This window comes from Cardiocondyla obscurior, linkage group LG05 (assembly GCF_019399895.1).
Source record: "Cardiocondyla obscurior isolate alpha-2009 linkage group LG05, Cobs3.1, whole genome shotgun sequence".
Taxonomy (NCBI): domain Eukaryota; kingdom Metazoa; phylum Arthropoda; class Insecta; order Hymenoptera; family Formicidae; genus Cardiocondyla; species Cardiocondyla obscurior.
Window position 1 is genome coordinate 5,968,114 of NC_091868.1, and position 27,536 is coordinate 5,995,649.

Consider the following 27,536-nt stretch of genomic DNA (forward strand, 5'->3'; position numbering starts at 1 on the left):
ATATTCTTGTTGACTGGCAATAATCAGCGTGTTTTTCTCTCCTGTTTTCACTTTCGTGACGTATATTTCGATATTTATTTGAACTTCGCGGGGTCTTCTCCGGGCGAAAGCAATTTACCGACGATCCGGCGTCATTGATCGGATTGTTGTTCCATTAAGGGGTGGTGGAGACCTCGAGGAGGATTTGGCGGCCGCGCAGCTTCCCACGCGTCACTGTTTCCCTCGAAACCGCTTCGATCGAAAAGCTCTCGCATCTCGTAATTAGGTTTTCCGGCCGTCCAAGGCGTCTCAATCCTCGTTCGAGTTTTTTTCATCTACTTCGACGAGAGAGAAACAAAGAAAAAAAATAAAACGCAATTTTCACTGTTTATTTGGCGAAAAAGCTTGAGCAAATTTAAATTGACGTGTCTCTAAATATCCTGAAATAAATCGAACGCAGTCGTATATAAAATTAATGTAGTTCCTTCACTCTTTGGCTACTTCTACTTACCGTAATAGGGTTTATGTGTGTTTTGTAGGTGTGCTCATATTTCACCGTAAAAAAAAAGAATAACACGATCTTACGTCCCCTTTTTATTTTTCTTGGCAAGATTCTTCAGATTTTTGGCAAGCTCGTGACGTCGGTGGCTAAAGACGGTCGCGACCACCGCGTGACGTCATTTCGAGCTATAGATACTGCACTATCTCTACATTTAAGAGGCAAAACGTTTCGCTGGATCTTTCCGAGACTCAGCTATATACCATAGGTACATAAAGGCGGGTCAGACAGTAGCTTCGGCGAGTTACGTAAGCGATCGCGTAACCTTTTGACTTTGTTCTCCAATTCTTTACTACCTACTGTTCTGTATACCACCGTTTACCTGATTTGCATCGAATAATATTAATGAATGCGCTTATAACCGTGCCAGCGCACAACCGTAATGACCCTCGCAACGTTCTGCTTTGGGTAATCTACTTCGGGGTAACTTCGATCTTCAAGCCGCGGTGCGTTATTGAAACATTTGACGAAAACGTAAATTTAAAGAAACATTTCGGGAAGTATTCCAGAAAATACGCTTGCTCTGCATCTTTTGCGTTAAACGTCGAGTCATCTGGAAATCGGATATCTGCCGCTTATCTTTTTTTTTTTCGCCGATACATTTATACTGATTATGGCGTACCAATGTCGTGAAAAGTGCTTGCATAACATCGCGTAAGCCTTCGGAGCAGTTTTCCGTCTATAAATCAGTTTGAAATTAGTTTGGCTAAAGAATAAAAAAAAAAAAAAAAAGAAAAAAGAATTATATATATGCATTTATATTTCTATAAATAAATGTATTGTAAGCGTTTATTGCTTCCAATAATGTTCTGTATTTTTAAGTTCAAAATAGCTTGTTACATGTAGACCTTATTAACGTTCGCTGTTGCCGCAAATAATTCAAACAAATGTGTTTGGAGCAACGTTATATAATACATAATGACGCGTGCACATAATGAGCGATATATGTCCTTGCTGTTCAATGCACCATGCTAAATGCGGTGGATAACCGAACGATGGTGGTCGCGCCGAATGACGCACAGGATACGTATGATTTTCCTTCCTGTTTACAATAAGAGCCTGGCTATATTTTTTACCGCTAGCAAATTGAAATTCGCGTCAGAAGTGAAGAATAGATCGTCGATCTCTCGCGCGCGATGTAAGGATCTTGGTACCTACCGTTCGTACCTTTATCAACCACCGAGCATCGTATACTAAAGTAGTTATACAAGGCCCATCCTTACAATAGTCATTCAACATCTCTTTGCGTCTCGGTCTGGAGCATACATTTTTGAACTATTATACTGAGAGGTACTGCGCCCCTTAGAAATAAACGCGGATTATGCGAACCCTAAACCGGTAACGGTCCTATTTCACCAAATTCTAAGTCTGATATCAAGTTCTCACGATACATTCGGTACTAGACATTGAATATTATATTTTATATAATTGAATTTTAAATTAATTGCATAAAAGTAAAAATTAAAAAGCGAGAACGCATATTATTAGTTCAGAACATTCTCAGTTTTTTTTTTTTTTTTTTTTTTTATTTGCAAGGGTACATAAAATAGGATCAACTATCTAGTTTGTTTTATTTGAATTTAATTAATAGTTTTTTTCTGAAATTGGCTGTATAAAATACTTCCTTTAATCTCTCTCTTTAGAATCTTGAATTTAAAAAGCGAAATAATGAAATAAAGCAAGAACATTTTCTCACGAACTATTTTTCGTATTAAACTTCTGTCGCAATGAGAAGAATGTATCTATTCGCGTACTATCGACGGGTCAACAATTGTGTCAAGGATATACTACCGCGATACAAAGCGAAGAAATCAATTGTTTAAAATAAATTTATTCCGCGATCACGAAACTATCATTATTAATACGCGTTTGTACAAAATTCACTTTACGAGAAAGCTTCAGCCTAATAAGATAATAATATGAATTTTTTAAATACATGAAAAATATAGATATTATTTATTTTAATACGTGAGTATTTAAAATGAAGTAGTATAGCACTTTTTACATCAGTAACATAATACGGTTTTAACAGGATAAATTTTTGACATTAGTTGATCGTTTTTCACGGTCCGCAGTTTTATCAGAATGTTACATTAAAAAAAATTTTTTTTTTTTTAATTTTTTTTATTTACGTTGTTATTATTTGATTCGCGTTATTTTATTTCTGCACCCCTCGCAATAAAAGCGTGATATAAATCTTCGGTGTACACACTGCGCCATGGCAAGTAAGCTAATGTGATACTACATTGGTCGGTGTAAGTGGACGTTTACCATAGACCATTCCCTCCCATAGACGGTTTCACGTCACATCCTCATTCAGGAATTTATTAATAATGAGACATTGTTTACGAGTCGCCACTGTTGATCCTTTTACACCATGGAAATCCCTATTAAGAACAATCAAAGTTCTCGTAAGCGTGCGCTTGTGTCCCGGGCGAAATAATGACGCGTTTGAGCTGTTGTACGCAATTTACGTACGCAATTCTTTCGAGTGAACAAACAAATCCATTACTGAAAACGCTGTACGTACCAGCGTACGTGCGCACGTTAAATTATATTGTTATGAACATTTGCTCCGGGGTATTTGGCATGTATCTGTTATTAATTATTAACAATGTCACTGAAATTGATATTGATCAACTCAGATATATTTATAATAAGATATATTTCGATGTGCAATGCTAAAAATTAATGAGCAATATACATTTTAGCCCGCGAATTAATATGATTGTGTCAAAAGTTATATGAACAAGTACTATATTAATTTTCAAATTAAATAAAAATTAAATAATTAGATAAGAAAAATAATCTATTAAAAAATATCTAGTGTAAATAACGGGAAATTAATTGAAATAACATTAAAAAAAAATATTAACAGTAAACAAATTTTTTTTTTAACATTTCTGATTACACGCTTTTTATTCAGATTTGCAGTAATTAACACCTGTAATCAAAGAAATAAAATAAATAAGTACTTGTTAGGACAGCGGACTTTGCGTTTCGTACACTCACCCGGAGTTACTGCCAAGATCCAATCTATGTATGTGCCGACACGTACGTTAATTCCGGGTTTATCACCGCCGCACCCAAACCCGGAATTGATAATACCAACAAGAACCTCTCGCTTCGTCGTTGGGTTCTGCCAAAGATCGGGCCCACCGCTGTCGAACTGTTAAAAAATTTGTAGACGCGAATGTGACGGGCAGTTTTTTTTATTTTTTTAATTTTTTTTATTGCAATAATTACCGCGAAACTTCTCATATTACCTGACACGCGTCTTTTCCCTTTGCATAAGTACATAACTGATTATATGAAACATTCGGATACTGACGACGACACTCTGGGTACGTAATTACGGTCACCGTAATTTTCTGCAAAGTTTTCGACTTCATTCCTCCGAATTCTGTCGTTCCCCAACCTATTCGGTTTCGATCAAACGACGTGAGGGCTCATCATTTACGCAATTGCAAAATTATGAAAATTTTTCGTGTCGAAATATTAGTTAAGTAACACCCGTCGCCACGACATTGCCTTACCTAATAAATCCACGTAACTTCCCGCGAAAGAATCGGACTGATGTTGAAACGGGAGGCAAACCGGTCCGATCTCTTCGCTGAAATTTATAATAGAATTCACCATCACTATAGCTATGTCATTTTCCAAAGACACGTCTCTGTAAAAGGGATGCACGTAAAATCTAGAGACGGTGTAAAGACGCGAGGCGTTCGTGTCCGCACCTGGAACGTTTAAAGAAAAAAAAAAAAATAGTAAAGACGTACACAAGACATTTTTCATTTAGGAAAAATTTCTTTTTCGAAGATGCATTTTTACCCGTGCTTAGATCGTGATCTCCAACGAGAACGCCAATATCGTTTACGTTTCTGTCAGTCAAACAATGCGCGGCAGTTATTACGTGTCTTTCAGATATAATAGTCGCTCCGCAATATACGTCTATTTCAATAGTATCGACCAGACCGGCCATCATCGGATACTCGTTTACGCCGGTTTCCATACCTCCGACGATCTTAGTCTGTGAATATTTGCAATTAGTGAAAATTTTTTTTTACGCGGACAAATCGAATTATGCTTACCGGCTTTTTCCATCCGCATCTGCAATTTTCGTCACTCGTGTCGTCGATCGCTTGCAACTCGCAAAGAAACTTAACTCCCGACGACCAGAACGAAGTTGATAATTCGACGGTCATAAATTCTCCCGTCGACTCTATGCTGAACGTTTCGTTGCCGCAATAAGAATAATACACCGAGTCGTTCACATACACCGTCAGTTTATCTAAAGCGCATCTAAAATTCTGCAAGAAAATTCTGATTTTTAATTATATAGTTCGATATTTTATTTCGTACGACTTGAAAAAATTGAATCGCTCTTTTTGGCGCCGATACGAGCCGGCGCTTATGACAATAAATCTTCATTAATTCGATTTCATTCATGTTCGATCGTAATTGCGAGTCTTACCAGCGGTATATTGAAACTATTGCACGTTAATCTAACGCGATAATCGCTTTCTGCGATCCATTTGCAGTACTGCCGGCCGTTAGAAGCGTCGGGATAGTCGGAATTGTATATGTAATAGATAGTACCGGGTTTTAAGCGTTGCGAATAATAACAGCCTTGTTGAAACAGCCCGTTTGACGTTACAAAACAAAATGACAGTTTCAGCGCGAGCAGTCCAACTATAGAAAGCCGATTCATTACTGATACGCTAATAATAGGACAGATTTCCATTAATGCGGACAATAGGCAAAACACAGGCGCATTGTGCGTAATTTAAAAATAACATATTGTCGCGCTCCGAATCATAGTCGCCCACATTTCTCCGCACTCGTTAACACTCTCCGCGCCGCAAGAAATTAAGAACTCGCGCGCGGATTGCAAAAGAACAGGGACCTTTATTTAGGCGAAGGTGATACAAAGAGACACGTAGGTTCCCGTAAAAGCCCCGGGACGGACTGACTGCAGAATCTCTTTTAAAGAACCATCCGCTCCCTATATAGCAACGGGAAATGGTCTAACGGAATCGCGAGATCCTCGTGAGGTCTTTGCTCGAGAGAGCCACCAGCTTCGGGCCGAGCGCGATAAGCTTCAAGCCGGGCGTAACGATATGTTCGATTTATTATTACGTTCGGTATCACGTTACACGGGAATTAAATTTAAAAAATATATATTTTTTTTAATCCGCGTTTCCGCGTACCGTTTTTTATTCCCGCTCGAGGTAAAACGACGTAAAAAAATATTCGCGCTAGAATTATCTCTAAGGCGATTAAAGTAAAAAGCCGCTTGCGGTCAAATACTCTTAGGAATGAATTATTTTGGGAAGTAAATTATTCACGACGGCGGTGTTGTCGCCAGTGCCATTGCGCAAGCCGGCACGTTTCCTTCTAAAACTGTACGCGAGACCTTTCTATTTCTCCGTCCTCTTAATTTATATAGGTAGACATGCCTCTTTGGCAATCGAAATCTGATTTGCTACCAAATCGTCGTGTAATGAAATCGCATTACACGCATTAGCTCAGGAATAGGCGGTCGTTTGTAAAGAGCCGCATTGCGGCTATTATCATATATTGCAAGTCCCCAAGCAAATGTATAGAGACATGCTACAAGAATGAGTCAAGCTCTCTGCCGAAGTCAATAAACGAGCCGTCGATATCTTTGCAGTCGTGAACTTTCATAAATCTTGTAAATATTAAAATAGATACGCGGTAGATTAAAAATCGACGAAGTTCGACGAAATAAAGATTGCGGATAAATCTTTTTTTATTTTAGATAAAACGTACGGGGTGGTCCTCGGCTAATTACTCTTGTTAATCACTCTTATTAATTATTACTGTTACGAGCAATTTTTTAAATCGCTTAATCGAGCAACGCAGTCGCCCGCGGATTGCACGTGGTTTTGCAAAGTTACGAAATCCACAGGTACCGCTCCTGCGGCCGCGCGGCTGCGAGTTCGTGCAGGAATAAATTGCGGAACATATACGTGTCGGTAGTCAGAGCAATTTTATTATAAATGGCAATTCCCTCCTCTTGTTCCCGGTCTGCGACAAGCGCTTTCAGGCCCCACGTTGAATGAACTTGAATAAAATATGCGTACGCGCGCACATGTGTGCCGCGGATATTTCATTGATTCGCGCGAACAGCCGTCAACTTGACCCTGTCCCGCAGCGAAAAACTCGAGCTTATTGCCATCTAACCGTTAGCCAGAAACCACTATGGACCTCGGTTTATCTTGCCGATGGCAAGGTAGAACGAGCTCGCTAACAACGTATGCAATACAAAGACGTTCGTGTACATATACGCTCGAGATAGGCTTTCATTATCGTGTGCGTTGATTCTGCTCCAGATGACTTTGATTGACTTTGCAAAAGCAACTGAATAATTTAAAGCACAAGCTCGTTGTTAATCGCAAGAATATCTTGCATGTATAATTTTCCGTTTACGTTGGTATAATTATTTAATCTCTAATTTTTTTGGAGATAATTTTAAGGATTACAAGTGTGAGGTTAATTTGTCGATGTGTAGCGCGATCATCTGTTTCACCGGTACACTTGTAATATAAACAATGAACGTATTATTGTTTGTCTGATCGGCATAGACGTCAATATATGATGATATTCGCGAATGTCGTTCGTTTCATCAAACAAAGTGAGAGAACATTACGTTCGAAGAGAATCGGTTTGACAGTCTACGATTATCCAAGAGCTCTGTTATCGAGTACCGTTGAAATGAGCAAGCCTAAAGTTCTAATTACACGACCAGATATACCCGTTGCGGGCTTGAATTTATTACGTAAACGGTAAGTGGCGATTTTTATTTAAATTACCATTTTGCTCGTTACCTCGTCATCAATATATTTCATATACAAATTCACATTTGTGACTCATCTTGTTTATTAAATATTTAAAAAAAAAGAAAGTTTTTCTCGTTTACAGATATCATCTTATAATATGGGATGAACCTAGGCCGATACCACGTAATGAATTATATATTAAGATCCATGGAGTAGATGCTGTATTTTGTGTATTAACAGATAAGATAGATGACATGATTTTAGAACATGCAGGTCCACAGTTGAAAGTTGTTGCAACAATGTCAGTAGGTGTGGACCATCTAGATATAGTAAACTTGAAAAAGAGAAATATTAAAATTGGTTATACTCCAGATGTTTTAACTGACAGTACTGCAGAGCTGATAATAGCTCTTTTATTAACAACATCGCGGCACGTGTTGCACGCAAACTTAGCAATTTTTAAGTACGTACGAGTATATTAAAAATTTTTAAGACATTGCTTGTAATTTATAAAACTGAATGCTTTATTACAGAGGTGAATGGACATCTTGGTCACCTACGTGGATGTGTGGCACAGCGTTAGCAAGAAAAACAATAGGAATTGTCGGGCTGGGTAGAATTGGCTTGAGAGTCGCCGAGATACTTAAGAGTTTTAAAGTTAGCAAGATACTGTACACCAGCAGAACTGTCAAACCAGAAGCATCTAAATTTGATGGTGAAAAAGTTGATTTTTCGGTTTTACTTAAGAACAGCGACTTTATTATAGTGACTGTCGCATTGACGCCACAAACCAGATACATGTTTAACGCCTGGGCCTTCAGTCAAATGAAAAATTCGGCTATATTTATAAATGCTAGTCGCGGTGATGTGGTGGATCAAACGGCACTAATCGATGCCTTAAAGAATGTTACAATCGCAGCAGCTGGTTTAGATGTTACTTCACCAGAACCGCTGCCATTAGAAAATGAACTTCTACACTTGGATAATTGTGGTACGTAATTAATGTAGACTTTCATAGATTACAGAATGTTAATTCTATTTAACATTTAATTGATGTTACTTATTGACATGTGTGTTCTTTTAGTGATTTTACCTCACTTAGGAAGTGCTACTACAGAGACTAGAGAAGAGATGGCTCAAATCACAGCGAAAAATATTATAGCTGTTTTAGATGAAGAACCTGAAAAGATGCCTGCGGAATATGTGACGGTAAATTCTTAATATTGCTGTATAACACGTAAGATAATTTGAAAAATTCTTGATGAAAATATTGTAATATATATTTTTTAAAATAATCTCATGTAATTTATTTTCAGTGATTTTAAAAATGTACATAATGTAAATGATTAATTTTAAAATTTAAATTTTCGAGGATATGGAGAGTAGGGTCATTTTCCAAATAATTATCAATTAAATATTATACATGCATTAATTTTTATTTAAAAAAATATACATTATTACACACATTAGTAATCGTATTGATATTATTTGTATTTGTTATATATATGTATAATGCATTGTTATATCTTGTAATTAAAAAAAGAAAAGAAAACAATCTTAAAGTTTTTGTAAAATAAATTTTAAAATTTAATAAACTCATATACGTAATTTTATTTTAAAAAATAATAAAAACTGAAAAATTCTATAATTCTTTATAACACTTAATCAATTTCTATATCTTCGTCTTCTTGATGCATTTGATCCGTATTGTAGGATTTAATTAATTTTTGCGGTAATTCCTTCTGCTTGGAATTTGAACCAGTTAATACACCGTTTTCGCTTTCCTTCGTATGTCGCCACTTCATCCGACGATTTTGAAACCATACTTTTACCTAAGATCACATATATATTACAAATTTATTTTACTGAATACAAAGATTGACATGTCTCGCATATGAAGATTAGCCTCCAATTGATAATATTCTCATACCGAAAAAAAATCTTAGCCTTGAGCACATACTTTTAACGCATTCGCTATTTTAACGTACGAGAATATTTTTTTTCAGTTTGAAGCTAATTTTTTGTGCAGATGTTATTTTATAAATCATACAACCTGTGCATCGGTTAGACCTAAGGTTGCTGCCAACTGTCGTCTATCTGGTTTTGTGATGTATTTTTGGAGAGAAAATCTTCTTTCCAAACCTTTTCGTTGTAGAGAACTAAAGACAGCTCTGGACCACGATCTTTTTCTTCGTGTGTTTGTTTCTGCAGAGTTCGTCGTTGAGGAAGATGAAATAAGTGCTAGGAAAAAAAAAAAATAAAAAAGAGAAATAGAATGTTACTGCACAGAATGTTCCTCCTGACAAATTTTAGAATTTTTAATGTAGGTAGTTTATCGCGATAGGTCTTAGTTTAACGCGATAGGTCTTAGTTTTATATATTTTAGTCGAAAAAAATCCCTAAAGAAATAATATCTTTTAAACTGATTTACGATCGTATGAAAGTATACATCTGTAAACGATTAAACAGTGATATTCCACTCACATAAAATTTTCGTACAAATTTGAACGGGTAATATTTTAAATTATAATTTGTTTGGAAATTTTACGTTAAACTTTAGCTTGACGAATATAAGAATAAAAAAAAAAAAACGAGAAAGAAAGGCTTTTGAATAAAAATAGTATAATAAAATAAAAGTACGAGTAAGAAAAAAAAAAATATGTGTTACCAGATTTCGACCAACCGAGAAGATGCACATTAAAACCGCTGTTTATGCCACGCGTAAACGTTTGGTGATACTTAAGATGTCGTTTAAACACAGACAGGAAACACGTGAATATACTGATACTTAAATATTTTGTTCTACTTACTCCCGAATATCAAAAGGACAAGATAGTACCGTCCATATGGTAACATTTGTCAGTGATGTAATACGCGACGTTTAGTTTAATCTTTCCGAAAGAAAATTACTTATTTTTAATAAAACGCCTGAAAGTTAATATATATGCGTACGATCTTAAGCATCGAAAAGATACAATGAATTTGATCTCGACGGTTATCAAAAATATCTGATTCTAGGATATGTTATGAATAATGTGAAATATTTAATTTTTATCGCGAATTTAGAGTAAACTGAGAACTAGAGAGAAAAAAAAAATTTTGTTGCGATTTACCTCTTGGTACGGGACGTAGTGGTGCTGGTCGATATAAAGTTTTTAAATTGTTCATCAGCCCGTAATAGGACACGGTTGTAATGCCCTCAGAAAATGATGAATGTGCATGTGGAAATGAAATGCAAGTTCTGACATCTTCGCATCGCTCGCAATTTTCGACGCAGGGACAGCGTATCGGTGAAAATTGTATTGGAAGTGGCTTAAAAATATCTATTAACCATCGATTTTTTTCTAATTAATATTTTTTAAGTGAGATATAAAAATGACTGATATATTACATTGTTGTAATATATTTTTACCTGTTTTTTTGGCGCATATCTCATTCGATAATATACGGTCGACGCCAAATTTTAATTGTCTAGAACAGTTAGAGTTATCCACGACGATAGTATTAGCGCCGTTCATCGTTTTAAAAATATATTTAAATTTTTTATAAACTTGTCAAGTGGTAGCGCGTCAACGTTAATAACATTTAAAAATTCGTGTTCCCATTTTACGTATTCGCATCTGTCCACAAGAAATATAAATTCACTAGGAATTATTGAATTCACTTTTCACTTTAATTCACTCACTTGTATCACACTTTGCGATTTTATTGTTATACACAAATGTGTTGCATATGTAATGAGCAATTAACTCATTGATAAGGAAGTATATCTTGGAAAAGAAATCTTTGAGAAAACAGTAGAACGGCGTAAAAGTGAATGAGCGAACGAGATTCTGCCATGTTGAGAAATTTCTGACTGGAAAAAAAAAAAAAATTACCACCGCCAGTTGTAATTTAGCTGCACCAAGTGGATTGGTTCACGAAAATACTGGTAGGCGGGACTGTGAGAAGATCGGTTTAGCCAAGGTGATATGTGGGATACTGCAGATGCTGCAAATGCTAAACTGATCTGAACATTCTTCACGAGAGAGTCTTCGAAAAGGGTTAAAAGATAAAATTATATATTACGATAGACAATGATAAATATAATAATAATTTTTATTATATGTTAAACCGTTAATTTATAAATAATCTCGTGCGAACAATACGATTTCGCTTCATTCGGCCTGCGCTATTTTTTTTTAAGTATAAATTATTTCGAATACTTTCTTATTAATATTTCTTATTATAAGATATGATAAATATTACGTGTTTTCCTTTAAACCGGCAGTCGCTACTTTTGGAAATGAACACAGTCATTGAAAACGGGTTGGATTTCGTAGAGCTGTGCGTATATAAGAATTCGCATTTAACGGTGAAACAATAGTATAGAGACGCATGTGTGGTCGATTGATATCTTTGCGCGAGCCATATGGTTATCTTTACGTGTAAGTCTGCGGAGTATACAGCCACTTAGATGTTTATTTGAAGAGCCATGTTTGAAGCTTCCTCTCTACCCACGCCAAGAATATTTTTCGGGATATGTACACAGCACGGTCTTCTATTCGATTTTATTAGGTTTTAGGATTTTCAAGAGTCTGCGGATTTGCATGATAGGCACTTCTCGAACGGAGTCAATCGAGCCAGTCGACACCGTAATTTTTAATCACATTAGAAAAATCTCTAAATAAAACTTCTGCCAAAAATTGACCGATACGTTTCACCGTTTTTTAGTACGTTCGCTCGCATTTGAATTTTATTAGAATAGCTCGTCGAACTTTAGCGTTGCAATAAATACACGTAGTTTAATAAGTAGTAAAAAGAAGCCTGTCACTAATTTACCGCGAAAGTAATTTTTTTTTTTCTACATTCAGAATCTCGTTTCCGTAATTCTTTGTAAAATATTTACGTTGATTCGTTGCATAAGAATTATGCACGATTCGTGATCAATTGTACAAGGCGTAACTTCTCGAGAGCATGATCATTCCTTCGTACAGTTTCTCGGTCTCGAAGTTATTTTCCATTGGATCGAATATTAAAATATTCCGCTTAGGACGATGCAGTTTCTGTAAACTTTGGAGATTCTAAAAAGAAAATAGTAATTAATAAATTCTCTGAGTTAGGTAAAGATATTTGTCGAGAAATAAGAAAATTTAATTGTAATCGTTACCGAAAATATGACGACATTTCCATTTCCGTTGGGCATATTGCGACGAAGTGCTGTAATTATCAGTGTAAGGAGATAACCACCGAATGCAAGAAAAGAGAGTGCGGTTACCGCTAGTTGAAAGATTTTTGAAATCTTCGAGTCCTTGCCCTTTTCGTTATAATGTTCTTCGTGTCGTCTTATAGGCTTCCTGCCATTTCTTTTCATTGCCATCGGCAAAGCCATCGGTAGTGTCGACGGTAATGTTCTACTGGACTTATCAATATCTTCATTTTCGTCTTCGTTAATAACGTCTGCAAATAATACAAAAACAGACGAGTTATTATCATAATCTTTATATCGCATCTTGACTATGTGCGTGTCTTCGATGTTATTTAAAAAAAATTATTTCTATTATATTTTTTAATAATTTATTTGATGAAAAGATTACAGTAAACAAGAATTAGAATGAAACAACTCACCATTGTTATTTGTAAGAGAAGATTTTATGTAAATTAATTTATTCATTGGCAATTCGCTCAAACTGCGAATCTCATTTAGATATAAAGGTGAATAATCTCCCGATGTCATCTTTAAAACGCACAGCGCATAAATTATTAACAAACTGCAATACATAGCTGAGCGTTCTAAAATTTATAGTTATTTAGCTCTAATAAAAATATATTCACGTTCTAATTGTTATTATATTAATATATAATATTATAATAACTTACTTTGAACACTAGTAGAGGATTGAAAAAGGAACACTTTTTAAAATTATATTTAATTTAAAGTAATAAGGGTAATAGAACTCTTTCAATTTTAATCGAGACTGACACGTTTGTCAACACCTTCGTCCGACTTTTTACTGGCTCGTAACAGAAACGCGACTAAATGGTGCTGCGAAATACGGATGCCGTTTTCTTGCGCTTGGTTGACGAACCAAGAAGAGCGACAGTTGTATAACAGGCGACTCTACGGGGACTTTGTTAAAGACGAAACAGAACAGAAATAAATGCATAATTAACGCGAAACATCCGTTATACAAACTGCTTTTAAAGATTCTTTAGCAGGTCGCAGTCAGTCCAGTATTGTTGAACAGTTTCATTCGACAAAATGTCCAGCGTCTCGTGCATTTTTATTTGCGTCCTTTGGATAATAATAATTGACAAAGTGCAACTCACAAAAACTGAAGGCGAGTCGATTTTTCGTTGAAAAATCAAGCTTCTATTAAAAATGCTCTTGATATCTATTTATAGTTATATAAATAATTAAGAACGATTATATCGTAAGGGAATTAACAATTATAATTGTAAAAACGTTTTATTTTAATGTTAGATGTTCTAGACAAGATAAAGGCTGGATTACGGTACGCTAGTAATTATTTGGAAACAGCAAAAGGTATTGCGAATTTGGTGTCTAAGAGCTTAGGTCATAAACAAAAACAGAAACAAGGTGAAGATGGAAACGATGAAAAAGAATCGTTGAATCCATCAAATTTCGTGTCCGCTTTCTTCCGACTCATTGGCTTCGATTCGCAAAAGATTGCGGCAATTGCAGTCAATAGCGTTGTATTTCTTGCGCAGATGGTAAGCATCGAAGAATCGAAAAAATGAGATATCGCCGTAATTAATCTTCTTCATTTAATAGATAAGTACTCTTTTTGGGTTGAAAGCGTCGCAAGATAATATCGCTAGAAATATAGACAACGACGAATCGACGTGGAATCCTTTAAAATTTACTTTAGAAAACGAAAATGGAAAAGTAAGTTGTTGCAATTGATTCAGGTAATAAATTAATCCTATATAAAAAATAAAAATAAAACTATTTAAGATTAATATAAGACTGATAAGAATGTGCAATTATATATATGCATATATATTTTATTTAAATACACCGAAACGCAGATATGGGCATTTGCTGCGGGGAGCGGCGACGGCGGCTGGCGTACGTGACTCGGGCTCTCATCCCCTCTCCCGGCCGCCGAGTACGTGTGAGGTAGGGGTAGAACTCGTTCCCCCTCAGTCCTTCACAGTCCATGTACGAGCGCGCTTCGTGTGTGACTGTTCACGCACACCGCGTTAAACTCACGTACGCTAACCGCCGTCGCCGAAGCAAACGCGATATCTACCTTTCAGCGTACACTTACTATGTGCATAATTTAATTTAATATAACTTGCTATAGATTCAAAATTTAATTAATCAAGCAAAGAATCCGAATTTGCCGAATCAATTAATAGCGGGAATGATCGGACCCGATTCTGCTTGCGTTCGATTACTGTTATGCAAGTCATCTGTGATTATAAAAGCCGCTCAAACGTCTCTCAATAATATATCGCAGAATTATGTGCACCGGATGGTGAAGTGGTTACCATCTAAAGAAGAATTTGAGAAAAACAGCGATGAATGTGAAGAGAAGCATGTCGACTGCCGTTTATTTCTCTCGTAATAATCTTTTTTTTTTCCTTTCTCTCTTTCTCTTTCGTTATAACAGATTAATTTTTGTGCCTATTGTCGTTAATTATATAAATTTTCCTACATTAATAATAGACTACTAATACACATATCATTACATAACAATGTCATTGTTAATAGTCTTAAGTTTATGTAACAGTAATAACAGAAATACATAAAATTGAACAAAATATAATGTATATATAATACATACTTATATTTATATAGATTGTCTATCCTATTGCTTATATCTCGTGTATTAATTCTAAAAAGTCTCACCGAGTTATCGTTTATGATCTTTATTAATGTGTGGCACAAAAGTAAATTATAAAAATTCATCATCGCATTACGTCCTATGATATCTTGCATTTGAAATACGTACATCCTTTACATATATTCATAATTTATTTCAACTTCGTAAAATGTTGTTTCTTACAACTGAAAATGTTACACTATTCGTGTAAGTCGTATTTATGAATAATTGTATAATATAAATAAAATAATATTTTACCTACATTTATATTTATAGATTACAGTTTCAATACATACATATGTATATAAATTTCATAAACTATGATCATTTAACCGTTACATCTACATTCCAAAGTGCGCAATCGTTAACTGATCTATATTATTTATTTGATGAGTTCAGATATTGTGACATCATTTATAAATATTACATGTTCACATATTAATATATCGCTTTTCTTTTACAGGTGATCGGAATGGCCACTGGAAATTTGATTGACCAACAAACATTTGGCATGTCTTCAACTTATTTCGTAAGTAATTTACGTAATCTATATAATACAATATCTATCGTTATTTAAGAAAAAGTTTTGGCATTTGAATGACTGTACGAGTGTAAAGATATTTCTCAAGGATTGTGTGTATGCGTGTCTGTATGATTGCGTGTACGTGTATGCAATATCGCTGAAAAATGTTTTATAAGTAGGAGTAATATTTTGCAAATACTTCCTTTTTTTTTTTTTTACAAGATATACGACATAATTATTATAAATTTGATTTTGGTATAGAAAATACAAATTACAACAAAGTATTCTACAAAGTATTACGATGAAATATTTACGTTTTTGATTCAAGTCCCATAAAATCACATTCAGGAGTTAGAATATCGCGCGTAACTACGATATATTATATAGTTTATTTAAACGCGATAAAGAGTTTTATATCATGTATAATTATATGAAAGTTACATTTCATATATTACAACGTACTACATACTAATTAAAAAAAAAAATCGATTAGTTACATATAAAAATGAATTAAATAAGTAAATAAATTGCACAATTAAGAAATTATTTTTGCAAAATATTAAAATACGTAAATCCCGATTAAGTAAATAACGACGACGTCGAAACATTTTATTAATCGTTAACTTAAAGCCATTTAAAGATCGTAATTAACTTTTAAACCGAAAAGAAATTTAGAATAAAAAGAATTATGTATATATACATATATAGATTTTTAAAGAGTCGCTTGACCAGGACTAATTAAATCAGTATTTTCAACGCGAGCTTGGCGTAGCCAATCCCTGAGATTTCTGGTCCTTTCCATCAAATTCGAAGGGTTCCTTTCGACTGTACCAACGCTGGTGCTGAAGCCGCTATTAGGGCCATACTGAGCGATAATGTTTTGAGTTGTAGTAATAGGAGGCGGTGCAGCGGTCAATTGCGATAAAATGTTAGACTGTATGTTGGGAGTACCAAAGGCACCTGAAGAAAAAAAACATAAATTTACATTTGCCATTTTTTAATAAACGTAAATATAATTCGATATTTTACCTTGCATGCTATTAGGCTGTGTAGTGAGATGATGAAATCGCAACCAACGCAAATAAGAATACATAAGAGTCGGTGTCGGAGGTATATTACTGTCGTGGCGTTTGTTCAAGACATCCCAAATCTCTCGTATTTCTGAGTTCAAGTTTTCTAAGCTTGCTATGATTTCAGTAGATTCTTGATAATGATCTGGCTTATCTAGATTTCCAACAACAAACTATACAATGTAATGGAAATTCATGTTGTTCATTATAAAGCGATTACAATCGTATTCCATAATTAAGTGATATTTCTTTTTCTATTTTAGTAAAAGTTAGATTTTTAAGATAGGGTAACTCACCTATAAAAGTATCCGTTTCTAAATCAGTCGAGCTAAAACCGCTGCTGGCACTTGACATGTCGCTTAGTTCATCATTTTTAGGATCGTTTTCGTTTCGCTTGTCATTTGCCACTCGTTCCAAAGATTGTTCCAAATGTCTTAGATGAATGATTTTCTCATCTAAAAGACTTTTGGTACGATGTAAGCTCACCTCCATGTCAGAGAGTTCGCGTTCTTCCTGAATAAAAGTAAAAGTTTGATTAAAAAATTTATATAGAAAAATTTCTTTTGAAAACTTTATTATATCGCGACAATTGTTTCTTAATGCACGTTATATTAAGAGATTAAAAATTAATTAAAATATATCTTGCACGAAATTATGTTTTCCCGCGACAAATTATTGTTTTCGCTTCGCAATCGATAATTGTGAGGATACCTGCACCAGTTGTTCTAGAGTAGCTCTCCCGCTTCGTTGTTTCCAAGCTTTTTGCCTACCCTGAAAGGCACTTTTTTGTTGTCTCAACGCCTCGCAAGCTCTCCTCACCGAATCCTTCTCCACATGTATCCGGTGTCGGAAAAAGTCTAGCTCCGAAGAAACATTCGCCGGTGCTGTAAAGGGAAGTACTCTGTATCGCTTACAATTTAAATCGAAGCTTTAAATTATCTAGATAAAAAATTTCAAGTTCAAATATTTAGAGGCCGATAATGACATGAACAAGATAACAGGAAAATTAATTTATAAACGCAGCGTGCAAAAGCGAAACTGATAGTGCGCTCACGGGCCAGAAAAATAGTATAATCTTACAAAAAGAAAAAAAGAAAAGAATACGAGAAAAAAAAAAAATTGTGGTTATGTTGCATCGATAAAAATACAGGAAATATACAGTACGCGAGTAAAAATTTATCTATTAACTATTCTACTTTTGCAAGTACCCGAGTGGAAATTTATTCCCACCGTTACCTTACAATTAGTTAGCCAATTCGTGATTCATCTCGCGGCTATCTGGCAAAACTGTCCAGCACCGAGCTGGAAATGTAACGCTCAAAACGTCTGAATACCAGACGATTATCACAGGTTGATAACGAGCCTGAAAAAGCTGAATATCTAAACGTTTCTCGCCGCGTACTTGTTTACTGTTGTGTTCTGACCTTACGCAAAACTCGACGGCCGAATTCGCCGAGTTAGTTGACCGTCGCGATAGTGTTAGTACGTGCGTGTGTTTACGTCTGGCCGGCAGTCTTCGCATTCGAAGATTTCCTAGTTCGCATGGTGGAGGACGCGCGGGCGGCGGGCGGCGAGAACCGGTTTGCCCGACGGATTCGGCAGTCGAGCCTTCGCGTGAGATCAGTTCGCGCAATAGACTAGCACGCGGCGAACAACGTTTAGATATTTATTTAGATACATAGGCCGCGCTGGACAGTGACGATTTTTTCCCCGCGTACCAGTCTACTGTACTGTAGCCCCGTGTAACAGCCTACTGTACTGTAGCCCCGCGTATTACAATAACTTACGTTAACTTACGATAACGCGCGCTCGATTGCCAAGTCCGCCGGGTTCGCCGGCCGCCGCGGTCAACTGTGAGCACGTGCACGTGTTTATCTCTGCCGGTAGCCGGCCGCCACTCCACGTGGCGCGGGATGTGCGGGCAGCGGACGCGGAACCCGGCGGCCCGCGGCAATCGAGCGCACGTGAGATAGGTCAGAACACAGCGGTAGACTAGTACGCGGCGAAAAAACGTTTAGATATCCAGCCTTTTCTGGCTCGTTATTAACCTGTGACAATTGTCCGGTTATTCAGACGTTTAGAGCGTTACATTTCCGGCTCAGTTCCGAACAGTTTTGCTAGACAGCCACGAGATAAACCACGGACTTCCACTCGGATTAGTTTAGTCTCAAAATTAAAGTTTGCTTGTCGAATTATTTACATATTTGCAAAATCAAAAGTATGAATTTAATTGTAACACATATATTGCGTGCTAGAAAAAAAAAAAAAAATAATAAAAGTGCGAAAGAAAAATTTTGTATTTGCCTCGATGTTAATGCGTGTTACGCGCGAGATAAGTTTAAACAATCACCTTTATCTTGGAAAGGATAACGCACTGTATAGGCCGTTTCATTGCTCGGTAGTTGGTCACCGAGATCTTCCAGCTTCTTCAGCTGTTTTCTAATATTTTCCACTGGATTTTCCATATTGTTGTTGTTACTACCGCTCGAGCGGCTCGCGCTCGATGTAGCTTTCTTACTGAAGCTCTTCTTTTTCTTCGTTATCATGTTAGTGTTCGTTTCGCTTGCGGTAGTAGTGTCGTCGGATTCGAATTTCGCTGCACTTTTCAAGCCAGCAGCGGTGGACGCATGTTTCTGAAATCCTGCCGCCGCTTTCTGACTCCTTGAACTTTCCGGATCGTTTTGCTCTTCCACTTGTTCACTCGCGTTTTGGCTGTCCTGCGATTTCGCGTTTGCTACTGGGCTCGAGCGCGCGTTCTTCAGCGGAGTACTGCGAGCACGATTTAAGGCCTATAGCCAGACATTAGGGCGAATTGTATGAACATGACAGAGTATCTTCACAATCCGATCGTGTTCTTAACAAGAATATGCGCCTAGCATTGCTCGACGAATCGAAATCGACGATACAGACTGCGAAGATACTAATGTGAAGGTACTAAGTGATATCAATCATGAGCGTGCAGTTGTGGTATGTAAATGTAGAAACTAGCGAGAGTATATTTAATAACTGTTACGCAAATAATTTAAATAAAAATTTAACTTTTTTTTTTTTTTTTCTTTATTTAAAATCCATCACTGGTTTAATTCTTAGAAAAGAAAAAAGTTACTTTCACTAATAGCTTCGCAGAAATGCAATTTAAATGTTAAAAGTCTCGCTAATTGCTACAGAAATATTAAGTAATTAAGTGACCAAGTATAAAGGGCAGAAAATATTAATGAGATGTAACATGAAATGGCATGCTTGTGCTGTAGTATGCCGAGCGTGCTGATTGGCATATATAATTCGAGTTTTGAAAGGGTATATACCAATCGGTAAATGCATAACATCGATTTTTGTATACGAAAAACTTTTTCGTACGATTCGAGAATAGAGTCCCAAATCATAAATCTCGGTTCCACTTATATTGAGGAAAAAAAACTCACTTTTGCTCCGACGAATCGGTCTTGTCTGTCCTCGTTCTAGTGGATGCTGATTTTTCAGTTTCCGAAGCTGTAGTATAGTCCTCCTTTTTTCTATTTCTCCTCTCGACTGCGAGGCAAAAATCGTTTTTTAATTTTATATACTTTTCCTTGAGCGCCGTATATTTGTCCTGCAGCAAGCGTTTTTCGCAGCGCATCTTTTCGAAGTCAATACTATCTTGTTGAAGAACCCGCTCGGTTTGTTTTCTCGTCTCTTTCTCGGCGTCTCTCGCAAAATCAGCGCGGATTTCTTCTAGCCGTTCTTTGTACATCTTACGGGCGAGGGCTTCCTAAAATTACAGCGTACAAAGTATTTTCAATGATTCTAAGTAATCAAAAATTTTTTAAGCGGTACATAAATTTTTTGTGCGGCGTATTAAATATGTAGCGGCGATAGGTATCAGGTACTTACATCCATTCTAAAATCGCGAAGTATCTCGGCTAAACACTGCTCGTGATCTTCCGTGAATTTAGTGATTTTTTCACGTTGTTGCATTCTTAACTCGTTTCTCAAGTCTTCAAATTCCTTTTCCAGTTCTTTTCTTAAGATTTTAATTTTTTCGGTATGTTGCTTTCTCAGCTCATATTCGTTCAGCTTTGCGAGTTTTTCTTCACCGAGGTCACGCTCGTGCTCATTTTCTAGCTTACCCATCTCCTGACTTCTCAATTCCAGAAGTTCTCTTTTTCTTTCATCAAGTTCTGTCTTTAGATTAGTCAATATCTCTTGCCTTTCCTTTTCATAGCAAACTTCTAATTCTGTGCGGACTTTCTTTAAATTTTCCATTCTAGCTTGATCCATTTCCGTAATTAATAATTGTATCTCGTGCTCTTCCTGAAGAATAAAAACATATAATATTAAAATTAAAGATCCTTAATAAATAAAATTTGGTTTTTATGTAACAAAATTAATATCTCTTATTATTGCAATACGGAAAAAAAAAAGAAATACCTTTTGTGCCATTTCCAATTTTACTTCTTCCAATTTTTGATCCAAAAGTTGCTGCATTAAAATGTTTTGTTGTATGAAACTTTCTTCGAGTTCTTTCTTCTTTTCTCGTAGCTTAATATCGAGTTCGATTTTGAAAGCCTCAATTTCTTTTTCATGTTCTCTATTAAGTTTTAATTTCATATCGTCGACACTTCGGGAGTATTCCAATTTCGGTCGAACAAATCGCTCTTTCTGCGCGTAATTCTCTTTGCTTCTCGGCTTTTCATATATCTCAACGTTCTCAAAGTGTCGATTCGACGATCGATTGCCCGCGTGTCGTGTTTTTTCAATTATTAATTTTGTTTTGCGCACCTCATCGGAATCGCTGCTTTTTACGGTGCTGCAATCCGTTTCACTTTTCGATACTATGTCAATGTTTTTTACTTTTTCACTTAATTTATTGGGTAAACAGTCGAAACTATTATCTCTTTCTAAACTATTCTTTGTCATTTGGCTTCGATGCTCGTTTTCTGAAACGTTTTGCACAAGAAATCTCTTTCCAACTATTTTCGCGTTTTTTAATTCAATCTTATCTACAGACAGATGCTGTTTATTGATTTCTGAGTCCATTTCTTCATGCTCTTTCTCAGTGGAACGGCCGTTCTTGTCGTCGTTATCGTCTTCAATATTTTGCAAAGTTGTTTTCCACGGAGATAGAATAGTATCAGTAATTTTATCGCTAACCACAGCTGATATCCGCGGATTTTTATCTTCAGATTCAGATTCCCAATCTTCCTCGGACTCCGAGTACGTAAAATTGATGTTGAACTCCTTTTCTAAATCAAAGCGCACGCTTTTACGTTCCTCATCCAATGGTCGATCGTCTATCAACAATTAAATAAAAGTCATATTTCAACAGTAAATTAACGATTATAAAAAGTAAATTATAAAAAATAGATTACGAAAAATGTCGCCAGAGTTTTAATTAAAAAAAAATTTTGCCTCAACTGTAATTTTGTGATACTCGTAATGATAAATATAATCACTATGTAACAAAGTATTACACAATGCTGACTTATACCTAAAGTGCTTGTTTAGCATTTTTATTTTCCCGTTAGACTAGGGCAATAATTTTCTGCAACGCGTTATTACATTTTTCGACTTGTGCACAAATATTTAAAATTAATCTTAAAACTATCAGGAGTTACATTTGCGGTAAAAATTAATATTTTTTAGTAAGAAATTTCTTTTTACTACGAATTATCAATTTATTTGTTAAATGTTATGTTAAACTTATTTTAAATATACAAAAGAGATAGTATAACAAGTTGATCAAATTAAATATGTAAATGTAAGTTAAGTAACTTGTGTAACGACGGATACAGCCAAACATAGCGTTTTAGCTATGTATGATCGTACCGAAGTTAGAAAGCACTTATAGTTATACATTGTCGCTTGTGTATATTACTGAAAAGCACCCAGAATCTTACCGTCTTCAAATTGTTTCTCCCTCAGAATAGACTTAGGTCTGTCTCCAACAATGTTATTAGTTTCATCAGAGATTGCCAATGCCTGAAAGTCCTCCAGCTTACCGCCATCTTGACTAGGTGTGGTGTCTCGGCTTCTGTTACTTTTTAGAAACATCGAGCCGCCACCGCTAAGAGTCAGCTCCTTTTGTTGACTCAACTGACTTGGATGTTTCTCTTTGTCGAATTTCTCAAGTTTCTCCGGTTTAGACAACGTACTGACGCTGAGTTTGTCGATGTCGATTATATTTTCTTCCGAACTGAATTTACTGGATAGCTGCTCCCAATCTTTTTCATGCCACGGACTCAGCGATTCAGATCTTTTCAGTACTTCCTTCAGGTCGAGCTCCTTCTTCGCCGTCGTTGCCGTAGCATTTATCGCGCTCGATGCAGCCGCATCTTTTGTTTCCAGCAGTTTCGGGCACTCGTAAAATTTGGGATCTTGAAATTTCAGATTTGTATAATCCCTCGTGGCACGATCGCTCGACAAAGACATCACGTTGTCGGATCTTGAGTCACTTTCCCTTCTCGATTGGAGCCTGTCAAAAGAGGAGGGACGATCTCTTCTTCGTGAACTTTCGAGCTTTTCAACTTTTCGTAAAGGTGCTAATTTCATGGGAATTTTAGTGCCTGTTATTCCAGATTTTGCATAAACAGTTTCTTTCGGCATTATGGTTTCTTTCGGTAAAGTTGCATCCTCGTGAGATTCAAGATCTTTTGCTGTAGTTTTGGAATCTTCTTCTGCGACATTAGAAGATAATTTTTTCCATTTTTATTCTGTTCCTACATTTATTTTTTTTTTTGCAATGTTTAATAGACACTTTTATTATTAAATGCTAATAAATATATGAAAGTAAAAATCGTTTGGCGTAAACATATAAATGTACATTATGATAAACAGAAAAAAAAAAAAAAGAAAAATTAAATAAAGCGAGAAATTATTGCAAGTTAGTAATGTAAAAATTTTTGAAGTTAATAAACACACTTATGTAATACAACAATTAATAACAGTAGATAACATCGACATGATATGATTAAAATACTTAAAAAAAAAGTTCGTAAAATTTTTACATTTTTTTAATAGATATACAAACGCACGCACGCACATATACATATGTATAATATTAAATATTGCGTATTTTTAACTTCGTTAAATTGGAAATTTTTTCCAGCAACGTTTTAACATATTACATAAGATAAGCAGCGCTCCTAATTTTTTTTTCTTGTTTTTTTTTTTTAAATAAGAGGATTACAAAATAAATACAAAGTATTATGACGCCTACCAAGACTGAGCTGTCTTTTGTTGCCAGCTCTAGCTTGTTCTACAAGTCCTTTATAAACGGCATCTAGGGGATGTTCCCAGGCGGTGGTGCCGGTGGATGCCTGGTAATAATACCAGGCTCCACTAGCTTCATGGAAGCACGGAGACCATCCCTTAGGCAAGGCGGCCATAAGACCCTCGCGGGCCAAGTCCAGAAGGTGTGGTTCCGCATCGGGATCAATTCCCAAACGTTTTGCATAATCCAATAATTCTGAAATTACATCGTTGCTTATTAAAAGTACGTCATTTTTTTATCACAGAATTTTAATTCTATAAAGCAGAGTAGAATTACAGAAATGTAATTAATTAATGGCAATAAGAACATACTAGCAGCCTATAAAAATGTTTTTAAACAAAATTATGTGTTTAAATTAAAAACTTTTTTCTTAATTTGTAAAAATAAATATCGATCGGCAAAGGAATAGAAAATTATCGAAAAATTCGAGATGACGTTAATTCAATTATGTACAGCATATTGTTTTATCTAGTATAGCATGATTTATAAATAATGCCCTTGTCAGCTTTAATCAGTGGAAAGTGGATCCCTGCATCTTCTTATATCGAGCTTTAGCAAATTGTACAATTCATTGATCACACAGTTAACCAGGTTAAAAGTATAAAGCGCAAAGTTACCTCTTTCCATGGAAACTGTTACGGGCGTTACGACAACGTAATGTGCTTATGATAATTTAACATTATTTGTTACTAAAACAGTTTTTTTAGTATAACACGAAATAGATGTTTTACAAATTAAGAGAAATATTGAAAATTACATTTAATACCTTATTATATTATTTAATCCATTCACTACTGATATGCATATAGTAATTTTCAACATTATTTCAATCTTGCGGATATATTTAAAGCGATACATATTTTATTTATTTATTTTTTTTGGTTGCTTTTTTTACTAAAACACCTGAAATATTTTTCTATTTAAATTACCCTTTTGGTGAAATTAAAAAAATTTTAGCCGTACAAAAAATATCGCCGGTAACCTTAGGTCACGAGACTCAACGTTGAGATAATCAATGCAAAATTCAGCCTGCCACAGGAAGTCATGAGAAAATATCACAAGTATAAAAGGTCTCAATAAAAAATTCCATCAGTCCCGACAAGAGACTGGACAGGTGGTGGTGGCTGTCGTATGGGAGCAAGTCGAGCTACCATCTGCCTCCGTGCCGCTGGTCAAAGTGTTGGTCTTTATTTTGCTGGCTCGATCAAGCGCAATTGCAGCTACCGTAAAAACGTCGGGCCTCGTAAATAGAAATTTTGACTTAAAAATTCGTCGTTCTAAATTCCCCCGGTGATTTGAAAATTTTCGCTCAACATATAAGACGGGCTCGTTCATTTGAAATAATACAAAGATGGTCGAGGGTTGTGACAAAACTTTCGCCGCACTGCGAATTATTGATTTTCCCCGGAACGCGCCGGGGAACGGGCTTAGTATTCCCGCCAGGCGTGATGTAAATAAACAAGGAAACTTGCTACTAAAACTGTTTTACGTTTTTTGTTAGAAAAATTTGTAACTTTTTAATGTGACGAAACAGAGATAATAAGGCAAAAGGGATAAATCGTATATGCCTCGTAGGACTGCAGAGTAGAAATCATTGTGACCTAAATAGAATGATTTTACCTTAATTGAAAGAATTTACCGTCTAATTCGAATTAAAATGATAACAAATTTTCTTCCGCGCTCCCCTGCAATAGCTAAAGTCCGTCGATAATACCACATCTAATCCGAATCGTCAATAAAGTGTACGCGACGTAGGAATAGTGCAATAAATCTTTCAATCGTTCGTAGAGAAATAGAATTATCACCCTCGAAAAGAACCCACACATTCGGAATTGTTCCATTACGAAAACGTAGGGCGTTGCGGAAAACGATGAAACATCGATCAGTTTGGTAATGAACGCCCTGCTCCCCGATGAATGTCACTCCAATAATTGGCCATGGTGGATTCAACCAATCGAGTCCGTCACGGTGAATGCAACGGTGCGAAAGGGAAGGGAATTTTCGGGAGAAAATCTTTGGAAAGCTTTCCAGCCGCTCTATTTCCACTTACCTTCGTTCGTCGGATGAGACGTTTCGTCGAAAACCTCCCTGCACACGATCGTAGCAGCGCTGTCTTGAGAAATGCTCATGCTCACGCTGCACCCCAACACCCCATAAACGTAATATTCACATTACGCGGCTATGTTTCCCATATCCGGGCGATGAGAACGATAGCGCGTGAGGCCTGATTCATTTTTCCATATTAATGCGCGACACGTACGCGGCTTTTGCACCGAGCCAAGCTCGTTCGTCGACGGTCAATGTTGAATTCAGCTTGAACGTAGGCGGTGGTAGCGAGCTAAGAGAAGGGAGGACAGTAAAAGAGCCGCTGGTTGCGCCCCCCGTTTCCCAGCTGCGCAATCAGCTGTCTGATAAGAACATATATTATCATCAATTTAGAACCAACTATATTCTTATCGAGAAACTAATTCGATAAAAGCTATTATATGATAAAACACGCGAAAAGGAATTTTAATACAACTCTTGGCCATTTAAAATCAATTAAAGTTTATAGTGGCTTTAAAACCCACCCTTACAAACAATTATTAAAATAGTAAGAGTCTCGCTATCTAGGTTCTTTTAAATATTGATCATTTTTATTAATAAATTAATAATGCAGATTAATTAATAGACTACCCGCAGATATAAAATACTGTTAGCAAAGGTAATAATAAAATTAAGTAGATTTTTTAAATTATAATTTATGGTATTATTTATTATTATAATTTTATTATATAAATAGCAAAATATATCAACATATTTTATTTCAAATTCTAAAACTATATCACAATTTTATATTTTTATCAGCCAGAGATAATAAAGGTACCTAATTGAATTAAAGGCATGTTATTCATGTTTATTATATACACATATATTTAAGCAATTGTTTTTTTTTTGCTATAATAAAATATGTTGCAGAAACTTTAAGCGTGAGAAAAAAAAAAAACTCCGGTTAAAATAATTAATTTCTTCTTCACTGTCAGTTGGTTAAAATAAACTACATTGCAGTTTTCAATCTTACACATAGAGGAAGTAACTGTACAGTTTTAATACTCGATAAAACGCTTTACCCTCATGATTTCAATACAATGCTATTGATCTTCTACATTTGTATATATTCTATCTATAAAAAATTGATTTGACGCCTAAATTAGGTGATAATCGATTCTATTGACGTTTATTAAATTATGTATATTTTTTTTTGTTACAGATTCTCGCAGCTGCATCCACACGAGTCAACGAAAGTGTCGTAATCGCCGATATTAACAATTATACGAGCCGCAGCCGGTTCGTCGGTCGCTTCGTGAGTTCGATAAAGAATTCGGGCGTAATTTTTTTGGCGTGGCTGTATTCGAAACGCGAGTGTCGGACAGGGACGCACGATAGTGACGAGCGAGTCATTTTTGCAATTGTAAATTCACGGTCGGGTGTTCGCGAGTTACTTGTGCGCGGAAGGATGGCTCGACACGTCCCATCTGAGA

General features: G+C 35.8%; 6 protein-coding genes and 1 long non-coding RNA gene across 9 annotated transcripts in view; 3 read left to right on the top strand and 4 right to left on the bottom strand.

Annotated features, from left to right (window-relative positions):
- The window catches only part of LOC139102871 (uncharacterized), a 21,590-nt gene extending 5,677 nt beyond the window's left edge, over window positions 1-15,913 (top strand). The window contains exon 2 of the long non-coding RNA XR_011545779.1: window positions 15,637-15,913. This is a non-coding gene — a long non-coding RNA (uncharacterized lncRNA). The remainder of the gene's footprint in view (window positions 1-15,636) is intronic.
- Window positions 2,898-5,825, bottom strand: LOC139102524 (venom serine protease 34). The gene is made up of 6 exons (XM_070656468.1): window positions 5,013-5,825; window positions 4,630-4,848; window positions 4,370-4,568; window positions 4,075-4,275; window positions 3,805-3,956; window positions 2,898-3,707 (listed from the first exon to the last, which is right to left on the bottom strand). Exons 1-6 carry the CDS (start codon window positions 5,280-5,282, stop codon window positions 3,489-3,491), a joined length of 1,260 nt encoding a protein of 419 aa, XP_070512569.1. The 5' UTR covers window positions 5,283-5,825; the 3' UTR covers window positions 2,898-3,488.
- Window positions 6,862-8,940, top strand: LOC139102864 (glyoxylate reductase/hydroxypyruvate reductase-like). Of its 2 annotated transcripts, none has more exons than XM_070657030.1 (5): window positions 6,862-7,347; window positions 7,484-7,804; window positions 7,875-8,332; window positions 8,426-8,578; window positions 8,658-8,940. In XM_070657030.1, the coding sequence occupies exons 1-4, from the start codon at window positions 7,157-7,159 to the stop codon at window positions 8,560-8,562; spliced, it is 1,107 nt and encodes a 368-aa protein (XP_070513131.1). In that variant the 5' UTR covers window positions 6,862-7,156; the 3' UTR covers window positions 8,563-8,578; window positions 8,658-8,940. The 2 variants fall into 2 exon arrangements, with proteins under 2 accessions (XP_070513131.1, XP_070513132.1); XM_070657031.1 differs by having other exon boundaries at window positions 8,426-8,550.
- LOC139102867 (H2.0-like homeobox protein) lies at window positions 9,003-11,170 on the bottom strand. Its single transcript, XM_070657033.1, has 4 exons — window positions 10,754-11,170; window positions 10,455-10,664; window positions 9,395-9,582; window positions 9,003-9,173 (listed from the first exon to the last, which is right to left on the bottom strand). The coding sequence occupies exons 1-4, from the start codon at window positions 10,857-10,859 to the stop codon at window positions 9,003-9,005; spliced, it is 675 nt and encodes a 224-aa protein (XP_070513134.1). The 5' UTR covers window positions 10,860-11,170.
- LOC139102869 (uncharacterized) lies at window positions 11,424-13,355 on the bottom strand. The gene is made up of 4 exons (XM_070657035.1): window positions 13,201-13,355; window positions 12,949-13,113; window positions 12,491-12,780; window positions 11,424-12,404 (listed from the first exon to the last, which is right to left on the bottom strand). Exons 2-4 carry the CDS (start codon window positions 13,100-13,102, stop codon window positions 12,267-12,269), a joined length of 582 nt encoding a protein of 193 aa, XP_070513136.1. The 5' UTR covers window positions 13,103-13,113; window positions 13,201-13,355; the 3' UTR covers window positions 11,424-12,266.
- Window positions 13,484-14,915, top strand: LOC139102870 (uncharacterized). Its single transcript, XM_070657037.1, has 4 exons — window positions 13,484-13,661; window positions 13,805-14,055; window positions 14,117-14,230; window positions 14,652-14,915. The coding sequence occupies exons 1-4, from the start codon at window positions 13,583-13,585 to the stop codon at window positions 14,913-14,915; spliced, it is 708 nt and encodes a 235-aa protein (XP_070513138.1). The 5' UTR covers window positions 13,484-13,582.
- Window positions 15,304-26,348, bottom strand: Cep164 (centrosomal protein 164). 2 transcript variants are annotated; one of them, XM_070657018.1, is made up of 11 exons: window positions 26,066-26,346; window positions 23,962-24,210; window positions 22,643-23,419; window positions 21,174-22,036; window positions 20,637-21,056; window positions 20,189-20,514; window positions 19,117-19,535; window positions 17,478-17,650; window positions 17,063-17,279; window positions 16,726-16,920; window positions 15,304-16,656 (listed from the first exon to the last, which is right to left on the bottom strand). In XM_070657018.1, exons 1-11 carry the CDS (start codon window positions 26,142-26,144, stop codon window positions 16,409-16,411), a joined length of 3,966 nt encoding a protein of 1,321 aa, XP_070513119.1. In that variant the 5' UTR covers window positions 26,145-26,346; the 3' UTR covers window positions 15,304-16,408. The 2 variants fall into 2 exon arrangements, with proteins under 2 accessions (XP_070513119.1, XP_070513120.1); XM_070657019.1 differs by lacking the exon at window positions 15,304-16,656 and having other exon boundaries at window positions 16,807-16,939; window positions 26,066-26,348.
- Window positions 26,349-27,536: the final 1,188 nt, after the last annotated feature.

Excerpts from the sequence above, each read along its gene's own strand:
- LOC139102867 (XM_070657033.1), bottom strand. The coding sequence starts at position 10,859 with ATGAACGGCGCTAATACTATCGTCGTGGATAACTCTAACTGTTCTAGA. Across the intron at positions 9,583-10,454 it reads ACTACGTCCCGTACCAAGAG|CACTTATTTCATCTTCCTCA; the intron begins GTAAATCGCAAC and ends TTTTTTTCCTAG. Across the intron at positions 9,174-9,394 it reads TAGGTCTAACCGATGCACAG|GTAAAAGTATGGTTTCAAAA; the intron begins GTTGTATGATTT and ends ATGTGATCTTAG.
- LOC139102864 (XM_070657030.1), top strand. The coding sequence starts at position 7,157 with ATGATGATATTCGCGAATGTCGTTCGTTTCATCAAACAAAGTGAGAGA. Across the intron at positions 7,348-7,483 it reads TTGAATTTATTACGTAAACG|ATATCATCTTATAATATGGG; the intron begins GTAAGTGGCGAT and ends TCTCGTTTACAG. Across the intron at positions 7,805-7,874 it reads GCAAACTTAGCAATTTTTAA|AGGTGAATGGACATCTTGGT; the intron begins GTACGTACGAGT and ends GCTTTATTACAG.
- LOC139102870 (XM_070657037.1), top strand. The coding sequence starts at position 13,583 with ATGTCCAGCGTCTCGTGCATTTTTATTTGCGTCCTTTGGATAATAATA. Across the intron at positions 13,662-13,804 it reads GCAACTCACAAAAACTGAAG|ATGTTCTAGACAAGATAAAG; the intron begins GCGAGTCGATTT and ends TTTTAATGTTAG. Across the intron at positions 14,056-14,116 it reads TTGTATTTCTTGCGCAGATG|ATAAGTACTCTTTTTGGGTT; the intron begins GTAAGCATCGAA and ends TTCATTTAATAG.
- LOC139102869 (XM_070657035.1), bottom strand. The coding sequence starts at position 13,102 with ATGTATTGCAGTTTGTTAATAATTTATGCGCTGTGCGTTTTAAAGATG. Across the intron at positions 12,781-12,948 it reads TTCTCTTACAAATAACAATG|ACGTTATTAACGAAGACGAA; the intron begins GTGAGTTGTTTC and ends TATTATTTGCAG. Across the intron at positions 12,405-12,490 it reads GAAATGTCGTCATATTTTCG|AATCTCCAAAGTTTACAGAA; the intron begins GTAACGATTACA and ends TTTTCTTTTTAG.
- LOC139102524 (XM_070656468.1), bottom strand. The coding sequence starts at position 5,282 with ATGGAAATCTGTCCTATTATTAGCGTATCAGTAATGAATCGGCTTTCT. Across the intron at positions 3,957-4,074 it reads AAGTTACGTGGATTTATTAG|GTTGGGGAACGACAGAATTC; the intron begins GTAAGGCAATGT and ends GAAACCGAATAG. Across the intron at positions 3,708-3,804 it reads AGGGAAAAGACGCGTGTCAG|TTCGACAGCGGTGGGCCCGA; the intron begins GTAATATGAGAA and ends ATTTTTTAACAG.
- Cep164 (XM_070657018.1), bottom strand. The coding sequence starts at position 26,144 with ATGAGCATTTCTCAAGACAGCGCTGCTACGATCGTGTGCAGGGAGGTT. Across the intron at positions 24,211-26,065 it reads GTCTCATCCGACGAACGAAG|AATTATTGGATTATGCAAAA; the intron begins GTAAGTGGAAAT and ends ATGTAATTTCAG. Across the intron at positions 17,651-19,116 it reads TTATCCTTTCCAAGATAAAG|CACCGGCGAATGTTTCTTCG; the intron begins GTGATTGTTTAA and ends TTCCCTTTACAG.